Here is an 18,784-nt window from a genome sequence, read left to right as displayed (position 1 = left end):
TAATAATATTAATTTTTTTTGATAAATTAATTTTTTTATTTATTTTTTTTTAAAAGAAATTATAGTTTCTCTGAATTTTTTATTTTCATTCAAGTCTGTCTTACTACTTTATCCAGTACTTTCTTGATATTCCTCATAATATTTTTATCTGCTCCAGCAAATTTAGCTATTATTCGATGGTTATTTCATTTGAAATCATCAAAAGTTGAGAGCAGTTTTTAAAATTATTAATTTAAAAAACTTAATTTTGAATGATTAGAAATTTTCCTTGAGTAGTTTATAGACAAGTATGTGTGCGTGACGTTTATGTATCCACTTGTGTAGTAATTATTTTAGACTAACATTTATATCCTTTATTTTTTGATCGATTGTTATGTATGACCTCAACATTTCATCATTATGAAGATTCTCTTATCAACATTTCTAAAATGACAGCAAATAATGTGAAGTGCTCTTAGTCATACAGTTTATGGTATGTTATTTAATTAATGTAGAAAAAGGTTATTTTATTGGATTTTCTGGGTAATACTTTAAAAATTAATAGAAAGTTGGTGTTTTTAATAATTACTTGATATTACATATAATTTTGTTTTAAAGGTGTGCAGACAATTATCGTAATTCTCCAAAAAAAATTAGGGGCTTAAATTGTAGGTGGCTGTCAAACTGCAATTTGATATGAACATCAAAAATCAAGATTTAAAGAATAGGAAAAATATCTTTGGGGTATTTTTAAGTTTTATTATATTTTTGTAAAACATATTTTATAAAAAATTGTAAAATTAAATGTTTAATTAAATGTTCAAAACATTTTTTTCTTGCTGTCTAAAATGTTCCAAATCTTTATTCTTAAAAGTTAAGTAGTTCAAACATGATAGTATGATATATTATTACAGTTTCACAGTTGGTACAAACTACATTCACAAAAAAAATTTAATTTTCTCACTTAGTATGACAGAATTGGAATATTAGCATAACAGAATGGTATGCATCTTGACATTGACCTGAACTGATCGTAAAAATACTTGTGAATGAGTGTTTAAATTTCTACCTCTATCATCTGCTAAATCCAGTTGAAAATAAATAGAGCATGTAATACTTGAATGTATGACATAAATTGTAAACAAGAATCTTTTACTGATGTATGCATTTCAATTTTTCTTCACATAAAAATTGAAATGCTGCAATATTATGTTGTCTTGAAAATTTTTTTATGAATCATGTCTGTTTGTATTCATACCTATTAAGAAAATTTCTTTTATTCAATTTTTTAGTTTTTTACTGATTGCCTAAGAATTTTTAATATTTTATTCTTATCATACCAAATATATATGGTAAAATATACCTATAATTAATTATTAAAACCAGCTAGTAAAAACAATTATAAAAACACAGAAAAACAAGACATACCTACATCTCAAGGTAATAATTATATTTAATTTTTTTTTACTTTAAGAATTTAAAAATAAGTTAGCAAAATATTTATGTATTGTTTTATTCGGTTATGAATTTATTTATGGTTTTGTGTAAATATAAGAGTAAAATAATTTAAAAATTTATGATGTGATTTTTTTTATTGATTGGAATAAAAATTAGTACGAGTATAAAAATTACTAAAAAAAAATTATAATGCAAATTAATATAAAAAAATTACTATAAAAAATATTTACTGTATATATACCGTAAAATTTATTATACCGTATATATACTGTCTTCCATGAGTAGCATATTATATCCCCGCACTAGATAGGCAACCATGATCAGATCTGTGCCAATTCGGCTTGGACAAGTTATACAACATTTTTCTGTTCAAAAAAAGTAAAAGAAAACTTTGGTTACTAGTATATACGAGTATGCCGATAATACACATTTACACACACATGTGTGTGTGTGTGTAGGCATGTGTGCGCGTTCATGTCTGTGCATGTATGTGTAAGTTTATGGGGGTGTGCATATGTGTATTTATATGTTATAAACATTTTAAACAATTCATTCTAAACTTTTCCTTTTTAATATTTCCGTACTGTTACTACAATAATTACAATCGCTTGCTATCTTTCAACTTCTATCTAAGAAATTAATCTCCTGTTATTTGCCCTTGATACGGTAAGGTAATGTGAGATGTAAAACCGTTACTAAACAGTAAGGTAAATAATTATAGAGACAAGCCTATGTTGCCTAGCTAAGGTATTCAGTTATTTCTTTTTATTTTTTAAATAGACAGGTTAGCCAGACCGTTGTTCTTGATCAAGAACTGACTGGTTTGCCTTCACAGTTGCACTCTGTCTCCAAAGTTGACTTGCGTATTTCAATTGATTTTATATAATGTTATTTTAAAATTATTTCCTAAATTAAATTTTTTTTCTGGTATTTGTTGTATAGTAAATTATTGTAGTATAAATATGTATTAAAAAATTAAATTTATTCTTTATTGCAACCCAGATAGTATACATGTAATGTGATTTTTACCTCTATTCTATAACTTTGGTGCTTGACGCTAACATTTTGGGAATTAGTAATTTAAAAAATATTTCACAAATTGTTAATAAATTTACAAAATATTTAATAGTAAATTAGTTTTAATTAATCTCATTTGTAACCTCTAAATTAAAAATTTATCTTGAACCTTAAATTACATTAATTTACTTGATTAAAATTTCTGCTTATGTATTATGAGGGAACAGAAACAGTTACTATTTTTAAAAATATTTAATGTACCTGCTTCCATTGTAAAATCTGGATTAAATTAGTATTTTATTAGAAATGTAGAATTTTGAAAAAATAATGCATTTCAAACATTTTTGCATTGGGTAGATTATTTTAATTACAAATCATAGAATCTCAAAGTAGGATAGCTAAGTAAGCAAATAAGTTTTATTTAATAACAGAGATATTTGTGTATTAACATAAGTTAATTATTAAGATAGACCTCTGCAATAGAGCATATGCATTAGTGCCATTATCAGAGTGTTCTGAGTGCAAGTTACATGTCAGGTTTTATATACCATCAGGTGCAAGCCTTAGGGATGCTTAATGTTAGTTATTCATTAAGAAAAATTATTAAAAGAAATAAATATTTAAATATTAATATTTTATTGAAGTGAATAGTAGAATACTGATTCTGCTATGATTAACTCTATCATAAACTCTATGATAAACTCTAAAGGTAAGTGAAAATTTTTCTTCTATCTCTTTTTTTATCAGTGTTTTGGCCATAAGTTACAAGTGGAAATTATAGTTGTTACAAGTTATAAGTTATTAAATAAGCAATAGTTTTTATTTGATAATGGATGAAATGAAAAAAAAAAGAAAGCAAATGCTAGATTAAAATTAAATAAGAACATCATTATATATAGTGATCAACTGACCAATCAGTTTAGATTTACCTCCACTGTTGATTGACCTTTTTGGCAGGACTTTTTTTGTTGGGTTTTCTGAGGATGTGTATTTTAGTGTACCTATATATATATAAGTTTAGAAAAAAATCTGATGTGGACACCAAATGACTTCCTTGTACGCTTATAAAATAACAATACATTTATTTAAAATGAAAAGTACATAAAATATTATTTCATTAATAACTTCTGATATTTTTTCACATTTTTATTGCTATTATTAATTATTATTTATTGTAAAAATTTTCTTACAATCATTTATTATTAATAAATCGATACATTTAAATTAAAAAAAAAAAAAGTTAAAAACAGGAGATGAAGTCGGATTTGAACCGATGTGCCTTCCCCTTGTAAGTTCAAATATTTCATTACTTGAAATTTTATTTGGCTGTGACTCTGGAACCAATGAAAATAAGTACTACTTATGGTATAACGTTGAAAAGCTGTCAATGAGAGCTTATTACTGCAGTTAAGAAAAAGTTTCAAATCCAGATTTTTTGGATTTTGGGCTTTTTTTGACATTTTTCAAGTCAGTTCGATTGCAATCAAAAGGAGAGGCGGTCAGCTAGATCCAAAATTTCAACATTCTACGGGTAATCGTTTTTGAGTTATGCGAGATATGAATGTATGTACAGACGTCATGCCAAAACTAGTCAAAATAGATTCAGGGGTGGTCAAAATGGATATTTCCATTGAAATCTGAAAATCGAAAACTTTTGCGATTACAGTACTTCCTTTACTTCGTACAAGGAAGTAAAAATGGTCAGTTATAAAAGGATCTTACAGTTATTGTGCACCATTATTTTTGCAGTAATTGATCATTTTTCTACTGAACGTGATTAAAAAATAGGCAATATAATAAATATATTTTATGTATAAGGAAAGAGTTTATCATGAAAATTGTGTTTACATTTTTATTTTATAGGGAAAAATATATTTTATGTTTACTTAAATATTTTACACACAATATTGTAAAGTTGTGATCTTAAAAAACCTTAAAAAAATACATTATTTAAAAAAATAAAAATAAAAGTTATGTTTTGGTTAGTGGCAATATGAATGTTAATGTTAAATGTATAATAATGAAAAAAAATAATAATGCGAGTATTGGTATTTGTAATTTATAGTAGATTGATAGTGTCTTTCATCTAAATGGTTCTGGGTTTGATTCCAGTGAGGCTTTGCTTTAACTTTAATAAGTAGATAAAATAAATAAAACTGTTTGGTTAGAGACAACCATAACTGAACTGAAAAATCACAAGGCCATAGGTGTTCTTGTGCTTTTTCAATTCAGTTATGGTTATTTTCTTTTTTCTTGTAAAAGATAAAAATGTAATTACTTTTTATTTTTTTCTTAAAAAAAGAAAAAAGAGGAAGGCTATTTAATTGTAAATGTGATTATCATATTTGGAAAGAAACCAAGATGGGCCGCACCTTTATTTTACTTTTAAATTTATCATAAACACTTTTCTATCAAATGATTTTGTAAATTTAGCAGAATCTTCTTTTATTCTTATAGCTGCGTTTAGATTTTTGGGTTGGATTAGCTTCTAGCAGATTATTTGAAAAATAAATTATGGATGAAACTTGTTTTAGTGTTTATTATATTTTTAAACATTTTCTCTTAAAATCTTACATGTAGAATCTCTGTGATACATTTATAAAATTCTTTATTTTTCCCTTGTTTTCTAGTTTCCTTAGTTACTAAGGTTAGTCTACCCTGAAGGACATCTACTGGCTGCCCTTCAGAACAGTAATCTTGCTTGGAATAACATTTCACATTCTTTTAACTTGTATTGTGCTCTTTGCAGTCATTCCATTTTAGTCACTGACTTTTAAATGTGAAAATTAATAATTACAGTATGAGATAAAGAAAAAAATTGTTAAAACCAGCATCTTTACAGCAGTGCGCGCGCGTGTATTTATATTTATATATAAATAAATACCTGTTGTTTTATAAATATAAAAGTATACTCCAGTAAAAATTAGTATTTTATATGTATATCAGAATCAGTAGAATTACTTCTTTCATTTTTTTTCTGTGGCTTTACCACAACCAATATTAGAAAATATTTCTTATTTACTGCTGTTTACATTATTATAAAATTTTGTTATTCATTACTTATTATTATTATCATTAAATTATTTGCATGTGTATTTCACTTTCAATTTGCAAATGAGTAATACATTATTCTGAATGTTTTCAAGAGTTATATTTTTACCAGAATTGTAGCTTTGTTTTGTTTAAACAGTGTTATTTAGATTCACTCTCTGTAAGTAACTGCATTTCTTCTTTATGAATTTATAACAATAGAGGCCAAGATGAACTATTAATTAGAAACTATTAATAAATGGCAGAAACTAGAAATATAGAAATTATAACTGTAAAAATAAAATTTGTATGACTAGGCAGTTTTTTATGACAAACAGTTACCTATTTATTCCTTAAAGTTTGATAACATCACCTTTATATATATATATGTACATACACATACTAGGCGGTTGGGGCTCAGGTGAATCCCGAAGCCAACCCAAGGGCCCACCCCAGAGCCGTTGAGCTGACTTTGCTTGCCATTACCATCTTGCCAGAGAGCTCCATCCCCTGGACCCCTGTAGTATTCATTACCCTTATGGTTGTGAGAATAATACTAAGAAATAAAAATTAAAGTATTCAGGCTTTATAGAAAGCTGAAAAAGAAACTAAATTATAAAAGACGGAATAGTAGTAATATAAACAGGCCGAAAGTTTGTCTGTTTGACCAAGGCCCTGTCCCCATGGAGGCAAATGCTGTGATTTAAAGATATTCATAAATAAAAAAAAAAAATTAATCTTTTTTCTTCATTATTATATTTCTGTCAACCATGGCTGCAGAAATAGGTTATGAATTTTTTGTTGACAAAGGTGTGTATACTTCATTTTCCTTAGTTACTGCTATTTTTTTTTTTTTGTAATTTAGTTTCTTTTTCAACTTTCTATAAAGCCTGAATACTTTAATTTTTATTTATCAGTATTATTCTCACAACCATTAGGGTAATGAATACTGCAGGGATCCGTGGAATGAAGCTCACTGGCAAGATGGTAATGGCAAGCAAAGTCAGCTCTGTGGTTCTGGGTGGGTCCCAGAGGGCCCCTGGGTTGGCTTCGGGATTCACCTGGGCCCCAGGGGTCGAGCCCCAACTGCCTAGTATGTATGTGTGTATATATATATACATAAAAAACTTAATTTACTTTATGGACTGTTGCACCTCTGAAATTTAAGTAGTAATTTTTATTACGTTTTTTTCATTAACCATAATAATTTATATTTATTGAATATATTTGCTGTCATCTTTGTAACAGCTGAGTCTACAAGCTTAGGTAAATAATAATGTAAATAAATCTATGTTTTATTAGAATTTATTATGTATTATGTTTTTAGGCCTTCTTGTGTGTTTATTAAACTTTTACCAGTTGACATATGTTTATTAATTTATGAAGTTTCAAACATATTTTTTTTTACTCTTAATTATTTTGATTTATGAATATCCTTTTCTGAATTATTTTAATTTGTACATCATCTGCAAGTGAAAAAACTTGAAATTTTGATCATTAAAATATGCAAGAAGTGGATAAGAAGGTCAGTATTTGACCCTTAATATACCATCTTTCTTTTTCTGTTTAGCGTCTGGAACCACCATAAGATATTACTTCAGAGGATGAATGAGGATGATATATATGAATGTAAATGAAGTGTAGTCATGTACAGTCTCAGGTCGACCATTCCTGAGATGTGTAATTAATTAAAACTCAACTACCAAAGAACACTGGTATCCACGATCTAGTATTCAGATCTATATAAAAGTAACTGCCTTTACTAGGATTTGAACCTTAGCACTCTCAACTTCGAAATTAGCTGATTTGCGATGAGTTAACCACTAGACCAGCCTGGTCGGCTTTAATACACCTGCTGGAAATTAAAAATTTATTAGATTAATAGTTACTGCTGCCTAATATTTTAATTTTTTGAAAGATGTTGTAAACGTATATGAGCCATAACAAGGAGATAATATGCAACCCCAATAAATTTCAGTTTATACTACTTGAACAATTTAAGATCAAACTGATCTGGCTTGAATTGCAGTTATTTGAGTGTTGCTTTAACAGTGCTACTAATCTGGTTGTGTATATTAATTCTGTTGTCTATAGTCAGTTGGAAACCATTCAATCTTCAGTGCAATATAGTTTTGTTTTTTACATTTGTGTTTTTCTGAAATTTTCGAATGGAAGCTTATATGAGTTGTGAATCTTTTTAAGAAATGCGTCAAACATTCATGGAAAAATTTCTGAATGCCATTGTCCCAGAGGAAAAGTAACATGCACGATTTGCTTGAAAAATAGCGTATATTGGGATCACTTGGCATACAAATGCAGGCAACCTTCCATTAGGTCTTCAGAGGGCGTAGCTGATGTTCAGAGAAGAATTTCAGTCATTCAGTAAAATGTGTGCGTAAGTTATCACATCAGAGTGGTAAAAAAAACACATCTTGCCATTAGATTCTCATGATTTAAATTTTAAACTGTACCATGTAACAACTTAAGAGAACTGACAAACCGAAATGTCTTAATTATTGTGATGGCTTCTCAAAAACATTGTTGATGGATTGATAGACCTGTTGCTGTATTTCATATCAGATGAGGCAGTGTCATTTTCCTAGCTATGTTAATAGCTAAATAGCTATGTTAATAGCTGGTCTTAACAACACCAGCTATTAAATGACTGAAATTACAGATGTTTGAACATCAACTTCACAATGATTTTTGAAAAATTCTAGGCTAAGTTAATAAATTGTTAAAAAGATTTTGGCTTCTTCCACCAAGATGGAGCAACATGTTTCACAACAAAAGATTCAATATTATGTGTTCTTGTGGGTTTTTACAGTAGAACAAACTGTCAGCAGAAAACAATAGCTTCCTCGTACCCCAGATTTGTCTGGTTGCAATTTTTTACATTGGAGTTGTTTGAAGGATAGGGTATGAATCAAGTTCCCACAATATCAATGAACTGAATGAAGGCTATCCTTCAATAAGAAGTCTGACGGCATTGATAACAATTTTTGCGTTAGATCACTGTCAATGTAATCAGTTGAACACAAAAGTGCATTGTTGCACAGGGCACACAATTTGAACATCTTTTTAAAAGTATGTAAACTTTTGTAAATGTAAGTACGGAATTGAATTTAATTTATGTTTTCATATCATTCATAAAATATTTCATGTTGCAAGTGTGTTAGTCTAGCAATTCAGTTTTAAGTTGCTTATCTGATATAATAAACCTTATGTTTCATTGCGTTCTATGTTACTTATGTAACATAGTAATATTTTGTATAAATGAGAAAGAATCTTATTTATTGTGGTAATGTTGGAAAGTAGACAATTTTTGCAGTTTTTAACATATATTTTTGCTAGTTTCATGCATTAATTAACTAATTTTAAGACTTCAAATTTATGCTTTCACATAAAAACAAGTTTATATTTATCACGATCATGAAAAGGTTTTTTTTTTACATGCGCCTTATTATGTAATATTTTTTTTACTTAATAATATATTTCATTAAATAATTTATACGTGTATGAAATATATTAATGCAATAAAAATTTATTGTTCTTATTTTTTCCCCAAGTTATTTTATCTTAGTGTTAAGTATATTTATTACATAAGAAATGGATAACTAACTAACTATATTGATACAGAAAAAGAATTGTGAATTATATTAAATAAAACATATTGTAGGATGATGAAATTTACTTATGTATTTCAAAAATCTTTACTGAAATAAAAAAGTGATGTAAAAAATTGGTTCTTTTTACATGGTATAATTAATTAGAAAAGGAGTTTGAAGTTTTCTCCTTCAAACATCTCAAATTACATAGCTTTTTTAGAAAACTATCGTGAATACTCTTTGAAATTTATAAAATTATGATAAATTTTCCCTTCCCCTTTTAGTATTATTTTATGAAAAATTGTACTGATGAATAACTTTTTTAATTGTTGCTATTATTCTTATTACTAATTTTTTACCTTCATCAGCCAATACTTTTCTTATTCCAATTTTCTATATATAAAACTTAAAAAATTGGACATTTTTAAACTTAACTTTTAAGTGTTATAAAGTTACTGTAATTTTTTTTTTGTGTGCATTACTTAGCGATGAAATTGACTAACTGGAAGTTGTTATCCAAAATATCTGGGATAGTGAAATTTTTGATAAATCAAAACTGCAAAGTGATTTATCAGTAAAGTCAGTGATATAAGTGATTGACAAAATGCATTTATATAATAAAACATTTGGTAGTTGGTGCAGAATTATGGGGGTTATAAGATGTATGAGGTATAGAATTTATTTAAAAGTTTTATGTAAAACACATTTTCAACTTCCAAAGAAACGCCAATTTACTGTTTTATACAGAAACAAATTTATTTCCAATTTTTGGTTTTTTTTTTCTTGGGGTGCATTTACGATATATGAAAAAATGTAAAAATTTTACAATCATTATATTTTACATTAAATTATTATATTAAATTATTTTTAACTTATAATATTCAATGGTAGTTATTTACTATGTTTAAAGTGGCATTAAATCAAAACTGAAATACATGTATATAGACTAAAGATTCTGGAGTAATAACTTGAGAATTTTATGAGATATTTTTGTTATATACTGAGTACGTGAACAGTAATGAGAACTTTTCTTTGATTAAATTTATTTAAATAGGTGTTGTTTCACGAGAAATGAGAAATTGTGTTCTTTGTGTAATATGCAGAAATAAGAAAATAACTGTTTTCATTTTCTGGCTGAAAGTGTCTTGTTTTGGGAGAAAAACAGATAAAACAATTTTGAATAGCATTAAAGTAAAAGATTATTAAGTGATATGGACTGGACTAAATTGGATTTATTTTGTAAATGTGGATGGCCATACAGATTCAAATTGTTTAATGATTTTAGTTATTAATCTACCTTATTATTGTAATTATTGTCAATTTTTTTTTATTTTTCCCTTCTTTATCATTGAGTTATCTATTTCTTTTATTTTTTTTTTCTTAAATGGAAACTGTTTTTTGGCGTAGACCTTGTTTGATGTCTATTTCTGCTACTCTTGAAGCTTTTAAAAATTAAAACTGAAATATTTCTACAATTGCTCTCTACTCCATTTTCTTTCTTTCTATTGCAACCAATGTTTTAATATGTATTTGTTTAAATTGTGTTGCTGTGTATGTATTTTAGCATTAATTATGATACCCTTTTATAATTGAAAATCAAGGATGAAAGACATCTATTTTGATAGGGCGAAAAAAATGCAACAAAAAAAAAATCTGTGGTCAGTTTTTGTTTTGGATTAATATAAAATATCTAGTTAAAGATAATTTTATGAGCTTAAAAATTGTATTTGGAAAAAGTATAGTAAAAGTTTATTACACTGTAAAAAGGTATATATACCATTTTTCTCAACAAAAACCTATAAATTTAGAAATATTTGCAAAAACTAACATTTCCTCATTTCCCCACTTACATGATATGGATTATCAATTTTTTGTAACTTTTCAGTCTCTGTTAGAAAGTAGTGTTAAAAATACCAGCATATGTTCAAATGAACTATTTATTAAATACATTTTTAGTTGCTTTTCATGTACTATAAAGTAGCTTATAACAGTTATGTTTTTATTTTCATATGATATTTGTTTATTTTGTATGAATCTTCCTGAATTATTCAATTTTTGTAATAAAATAGTTCATTATGCTTGTGTAATCACTTAAAAATATTTCTTACAAATATTTAAATTAATAGATTTTTCTTTATTCTGTAGGATTACTTATTAATATTTTAAAAAAAAACATTTTTGTTGCATAAGTATGATAAATTTACTGTTATTCCTGTATAAAATTTTAACAAAAGAAAGAAATTAATCAGTTTTAGCGCCTAGCTTTGATTACATTACTTGTTCACCTTGTTCACAAGCCAAGGTGCCTAGCAAGTAATCTGCTTGATACTTCCCTCTGCTAAAGGGCAAGGCTACTGTTACAGCTTAGCCAGTGTCAAACATTACTGCAGGGATTTGTTTTATTTTATTATTATTATTATTATTTTAAACTTTACAATACTGCTTTAAAATATTCATACTTTTTATTGCTAGTGAAAGTAAATATTCAAAAGATACAAATCAGTTGTTTTTTTATTACAACTTTTATTAATATATTTTTTAAGTTGTAATTGCTATTTAAAAAACTTATTTTATATTCAATATGTACTGGTTTGAGGAAAGGAAACGAGCAAGTTTAAAAAAAAGCATTTTTTTTATGAGCACTCAGTACATTATTTTCTTATTATAAAGAACTGTCTTTGATTGTGAAATGAAATGTTTGTTTGGAAATTTTTTTGTGTTCTGAAGTCTTAGTAGACAGTTAGTCTTTCATTTTTATTGTATATTTAGATTGGATACTTCAATTTCCTTTCTAATTTTAGTCTTAACTATTGTGAAGTGCTAGGAATGTACCTTTAGTTTTAAGATCCATCTTCCACTAAAAAACGTTTATATTTAATAAATCAGTGGATCTTGCTGGTCATTGTCCGAGTATATCATGAATTCAAGCAATCTTTATATATTTCATTAAGAACTGTTGTGCTCTCTCTTGTCTTTAGTATAATCTTGTTGAAATCAGACATTAAGTTCATGTTGCTTAAGTTTAGATTGAAAGGAAGTTTTTATTGTTTTGACATTATTTATGTCACTTTGCAGAAACAGTGGTTTGTTTTTCAAATCTTGTAAAAAATTATGTCAATAATGCTTTGATAGCACATCAAAGAATAACTTTCTCGTTATGCAGGTCATTCATGGAGATTTCTTTGGTTTTTGTTTTATTAATAAAGTTTTACTTGTTTACAAATTCATAAATTTGAAAAAAAACTACCTCATCTGATATAAAGACAAGTAATTGCCCAGTAGAAATAGATTTGGTTGGATTAGTTCTTACGTGTGTTGTAAAAAAAATGTAAATGATGTAGTTTGTTAAAAACAATCAGTTATTGCTTATAGTTTTGATTTTTATATGAGTGAAAAGTAAGATCTAAATAAAAAAATGATATTTAAAAAATGTAAGATTTGTAATTGTCTTCTTGCTGATGTATTTGATATGTTTAATTTTCTCCAAAGTGTTCATAGTTTTTAATGAGCCAACCCTCTTTACATTGTTTATTGAACCTGTTGGATTATGCTTTTTTGGCAATGACAGAATAGGTTTTGAAGTTACATACGTCATCTGTAATTTTTCCTCAGTAAAGAGGCATACATTTTTGTCCAAAATATTTGATAAACGTCCTGTAATATGACTTTCTATTAAATACTGTATGCAAAAATATAGTGTTGATTATTTTACTCTTCTATTTCTTTTAATGAATCCAAAGTGAGAATAAGCATAGGTAAAAACCTATCCTCAAATCCTGTTAGATACCGATTGGTGTAAACTTCAAAATGATGTAATTTCTGTTTCCCATTATATTGTAAAAATAATTATTAACTGGTTTTTCAATTGCTGTTACTTTTAAAATGTTATATGTACTTTTATTATTTTAATTTGCATAACTTGTATGAAACATACTGGTGAGATTAATCATTTTTTAACTGTATTCTAGAAAAATACAGGATATATTAATTCATGGAAGAGTCTAGCAAGAATGAATGAATTTAAAAAGACTGCACTTAATATATTCATCAAAACTAATTGTCATTATTGATAGAAAATAAAATATGATTCATCTGTTTCTAATACATAGAAGAATTTCACAACTATAATGGGTTTTTATTGTGCTTTATGTTTCCTCCTGGTGTAGTTAATTATCCTGTTTTAGTATATTATTTTGTGGTGGTGTTAATTTGTTTCTGTTTGCTTCACTTTTCAGTTTATGACCCTTAATGCCTGAACCCTTTTTCTTATAAATTCTTTGTACTATTGACTGCTACAATAATTGATCACTAATAATATCAATGATATGTATGAAACTGTACTCAATATTATTGAAGTTAATTATTATAATTATAATTTTTCCTTAATTGAGGTGTGAGGAAAAATACATTTTAAATGTAGTTAAATATCTCATTTAAGTTTAATAATCTTTTCATTAATCTATAGTACTGCAGTAAGTTTACTATGGAATTGATAATTATTTAAGTGACGATTGAGTTGGCATATTTCTTCAAGTAATGGTTACTTTTGCTTTAGTTATTTACCTAGTTAGTTACCTTTACTCTAGTTAGTTACCTTCACTCTAGTTAGTTACCTTCTTGTTAATTTGCTCATTAAAAAAGAAAATGTATTACACAGAATAAATATTTTCTAAAAAAAGAACTTAACTATTTGAAAAAGGTGTTTCAATAAAATATGTATTTGTAGAATTATAAACAATAAAGTTTTATGTTTTCTTTCCTGGTATATTCTTTTGTGTTTTTGTTAATGTTAGAGTGGCATTGATGGAACTAAGCTATGATGTAACATCTTTTGAATTTCTAAATTTAAAAGTGTAATTTAGTAAATTCCAAATACGTAATATTTATTATCTTGAATAAATATATTCAGTGGTTAAATTTTATCAACTACAGAAATCACTATAAATGAAGGACATCCAAGTCTGATATGGTTTGTTATCAGAAAAGTTTATGATTTCAAATTATTATTATCATCAAACATGATGACAAAAACATAGTAATTTTTTGTTAATTTAACATTTCTGTATTAACTTTTTTTGCTGAAATGTTAGCATTAGCTTTGGTAACAATGTTTTTTTTTTTTTATAATACATTATTAATGAATTAAAGCAAGTATTTTTTTTTTGCAAGTACAAAAATCTTTTACTTTAAAGGACAGTAGGAAGAGATAACATTTTTCATAATTTGCTGTATACATATATTAATATTTATTAGTGTTACACAAATATTAGTTCCTGCTTTGGATTATAATTTGTATATAATAGTTGTTATATAAAAAAAGAAAAAAGGATAAGGAGATTTTTGTATTATATTTGGTACTGATTTTATTATATTTAATCGAAGGTCTAAAGGGTGTGGTTATAGGAAATTTTTTTTTTGTGTAGGTAAATGATAATATTAGCATTTATTACCATATAATAATAATTATTTATATTTTATTATAATTTGATTGCAAGTATCTATATTATTGTACAAAATATTATTATAATAATTACAGTTTTATAATAATAACTGCATGGAAACTTGAGTAGGTTCCTTTAAAAGTTATTTTTTCACATTAATTAGTACAAAACAATGTTTGTGCATTAAAAATATATCTATTCAGTACGACCTGCAAAAAAAAGCTTCAAAAAATGTTATAATTTTATTTTTAATTTTGATACTCTAGTTTTAGTTGCTGTTTAAGTTATGTGCATAAAACAGTATAAGATTAAAAATGAAATATAATTTTAAAATTGCATAAGATCGAAATTAAAAATTTTATTATTTAATTTAAATTGCATTATTTCATTGATTAAAATCAAATTATTATTTAATTGATTTAAATCAAATAATATTATTTTTACAAAAATATCCTTAATCATACTTCAAGTTAACTTTAATCATACTAATATACTTAATCATAATTTTCTCTGTTATAATATTTATCATACAATAATTACATAAATAAAAATAAAAAATAATTTATTATTGGTAATAATATGAAAGTCTCATTTGTACAGCATGCATGAAATTTTTAATTTTTTTAAAAGTTTGGCAATGGGATAGTAATTCTGGTAAAATATAAAAAAATTTATCAAAATTGTTCATGTACATCCTGAGTTGTAAGTGAATCTATAAACCTAAATCGAAATAAAAAATTTGCTAGTCAAGTCTACATTTTTTTTAAAGCAGGTGAAATATTATACACAAATTATCTTGCATAAAGGAAGATTGTTTTTGTATGTTTTCTTAAAGACATTAAATATTAATTGTGTATCTATTTGAAAATATTTAAATTAATTATCAATATTGTAATCCAGGATTTGAGCAAACTTGGTCAATTGTTTTGTGTTTTGTAACTATAATAGGTACCTAATTTCTATAAATTACCTAATTTCTTAAATTAGTTATTATAAAATAAATATTGCAGGATTTTTTTTTTGTTCTGGGGCATCTTAGCTAATATGTTTGTTAAGATGTGTATGTTATTTTACAGAAGACAGTCAATTACCTCTAAAGATCTTGTAGTTGTTCTTTGGGTTGATTTTATCCTCCCTTTCACGCTTCTCTTTTTGATATGTTTTTTCTTTCTTGCTTGGACGGGTATTATGGTAGTAGTATAAATTATACCTGGATCTGTTTGCTAGATTAGGGAAGTATTAACCAAGGGAGAAGCCCCACCATTGGTAAAGCTTAATAGGGTGATGATTGCCTGTAGACCTCTACAGTTGCTCAGTTTTTTTTACTGAGGATTATATTAGACACCCAACCATTATCTTAGGTGCCTTTTTAGTAAAGTTGGGTCATCCACTTCTACTTTTTGTTACCTGATATGGTTTTATATGAAAGTTGTGTTGCCTAAGTTTTAAAAATGATACTGACTGCTGTGGCCGTTAACTAACAATAAATGCCTACAAATACAGTAAAATTAAACTTAGTGTTGGTTAACATGGAGCCGTGGAAAATTTATTATATGTGGATGTTGCTGCCTTTTGTCTTCTCTTATGTACAAATCTGGTTCCTTCTACAGACAATTGATAACATGTATTAATCAAGCCTCATCATCTCCTATGTAATATCATTTTTCTTGAAATTCCTCTTCAGTTATTACATGTTTATCTTTCAGTCACCTTTCTTCCATTCTCTTAAAGAGTCTTATATCTTCCAATCTTCTCATGTTCAAATCATCTTTATCTATTTTTCTCAATGTTTCCTCTAATGCTGTTTACATTCAGTGTTCCTAATTTCACAATTCCTCATCCTTTCATTTTCTGTTTCCAACCATTATTGATTACAAAAACTTCACCAATCTCCCTTGAATTTTAATTCATTCCTCTTTCAGACTTTACTTATTAACTTTTACTTGATCTTTTCTTCTTACCACTTATCTTAATCTTACCCTTATTGTTTCTTTTTATAATCATAAAAAGTTTTTTTTTCAGGGTGCTACTGTGTAGAGGTGTCCTAGATGCTGTGAAATAATCAGGTTGTAAAGACTGCAGTGTGCAGTCTTGTCCCGGATGTTATTCTCTATTTGATAATTAGTAATTGTTTAAATCTGTTTATTAAAATTAGGTTGTCTGTTGTAGATCTAGTAAGTTAATTTTGTAAAAGTTAAATGTTTAAAAAGAAAATGAACAGAGTTTTCCTGAAATTGTTGTTGTACTGATGTTATAGTAATCTAGAAATTAAATCCAGTATTTGTATATTGTCATATGCTGTACAACAAGATTATACAAATATAGATAATACTATACAAATAAGCCGATTAGTACCGTTACATGATATTTTATAGCATTAATTTGCTGTCTGATAACTTCTTTTTAATGTCACTTGCCCATTGTCAATTAACTTGAAATAGAATTTAAAATAAATATTCAATTTCTTGATAATGTGTCATATGTTTGTTACAATTTTATAGTAATAAGTATTAGTAAATTTTTGTTTAGTTGATTGTAATAATAAAATATTTGTTTTTGTCTGTTGCAGGAATCTTTGCTTACTTGAACTACTTGACACCAAAATCCCGCAAAGAAATTTTGGAACTACTTATCAATGGACTTAAACGACTGGAATACCGTGGATATGATTCAGCGGGTATATTTAATTTTTTATTTTCTTTGTGTTCATATGTACATTTACATAATTCTATTATTGGTGTTACTGTGTTTTTTCCAGCTATTTATTTTATTATTTTAACATTTTGTTTTATTCAAACATTATCCTTGTTGTTTCTTTCAAAAATAATAAAAAGTTACAATTTTTACAAGAGTATAAATCCTTAACCATTGTTAAAACCAGTAAAATAATCTATACAGTTGACTCAGTAATCTACCCTATATATCAAAATGGTGGTCTGAATTACAAGAGCTTATGTTGTTTTGAAATGGCGAGTTGCAATAGATTTTAAGTTTAGTTGTAATAAATACAAAGTGAATGAAAGGGAAGTAATAAAATCAACCAATACCAATGTTTTAGGTTAGATACTCTTCGCAATCTTTACGTGATATCATTTTTTGAAAACTAATCCGTTTCTAAATTGTTGAATTTTATTAATGTTTTGGCTATTTATCTTTTCCCTACTTAGTGGAGACAGTTTTTGTGGTTAGAAAAAGATAAATTAGTTTGTTGTGTTATTCTTAAATTTTTTTACAGCTGTGATGCACAAAAACCATCTGGGGTATAAGTAGCAACTAATCAGAATTGCTTTTTCTGAGAGTAATAGTATTTGTTACTCATCCAGTCCCTGTGGTTAACGTAGTTAAGTTGTTCCTACCAAGTCTGGTTTGGGAACTTGGTACTCTTGAGAGTGTCTATTCCATTTTTGGGAATGACTAGTGTCTCATGTCAGGTTGGCTACATCTGTTTAGTTTCCGCATCTATTTATTATAAATATTTTTTTTTACTTATGAAGTAATATTGGAGTACTTGAGCAAATTAATTGTTATAGTGAAGTTTAACTGAATAAAATTAAGACTATTATTCAGACTATTCAATTAATTAAGGATTAACTAAAATAAAATTAATACTTATCAGAGAAATCTTACTAAGAAAGATATTACGTTGTAAATAGTAACATTCACTTATTTGTATTTGAAAACCAGTTTCCTAATTTATGTAAATGAATTACAATAAAACTTAAGGTTTGTCATGCAATTTTATGATAACATTTATTGTAAGAAGTAAGTTATGAATAGTGTAATAAAAATTTTTATCATCTAAATATGTGTACCACAAACTTTATATAATTATCATTTAACAAATATTTTCCCTTTATCATTAGTAGTTATAGTCATGCAAAATTATGTTAATTGACATATCATTCATATGTTCAGTACATTCTACTAGTAGTAGGCTATGTGTTGCTTATCGAATAATTGTTATTTTATAGTAATGGTATGTAAAGTTATTGTAGAGGAATGTGTTACTCTTTCTGCTAAAATTGATACTCTTAAAATGAAATTCATTTTAGATAGTAAATAGTTGTCAAATTTATTTTTACTGGTCCTCTATGATTATGAAGAAATGTGCTTTTGAATTTTTCAATTGAATTTTGTGTTTCTTGATTATAAAATCTTGTGCAGCTTTTCTTTTAATTTCTATTACCTTAAGTACTGATTTTCATTTTTAAAAGTATTTGAAGTCAACTACAATTATAATTTAAAAAAATA

General features: G+C 26.4%; 1 protein-coding gene across 6 annotated transcripts in view; it reads left to right on the top strand.

Moving 5' to 3' along the window:
- LOC142321720 (glutamine--fructose-6-phosphate aminotransferase [isomerizing] 2-like) overlaps window positions 1-18,784 on the top strand; it is a 138,878-nt gene that overhangs the window by 52,618 nt on the left and 67,476 nt on the right. For all 6 annotated transcript variants that reach the window (XM_075360024.1, XM_075360028.1, XM_075360025.1 and 3 more), the window contains exon 2: window positions 17,103-17,210. In XM_075360024.1, the coding sequence (XP_075216139.1) occupies window positions 17,103-17,210 (108 nt within the window). The remainder of the gene's footprint in view (window positions 1-17,102; window positions 17,211-18,784) is intronic.

This window comes from Lycorma delicatula, chromosome 3 (genome assembly GCF_047948215.1).
Source record: "Lycorma delicatula isolate Av1 chromosome 3, ASM4794821v1, whole genome shotgun sequence".
Taxonomy (NCBI): Eukaryota; Metazoa; Arthropoda; class Insecta; order Hemiptera; family Fulgoridae; genus Lycorma; species Lycorma delicatula.
Note: the sequence above shows the minus strand (reverse complement) of the source record. Positions and strands in the feature narration are given on the sequence as shown.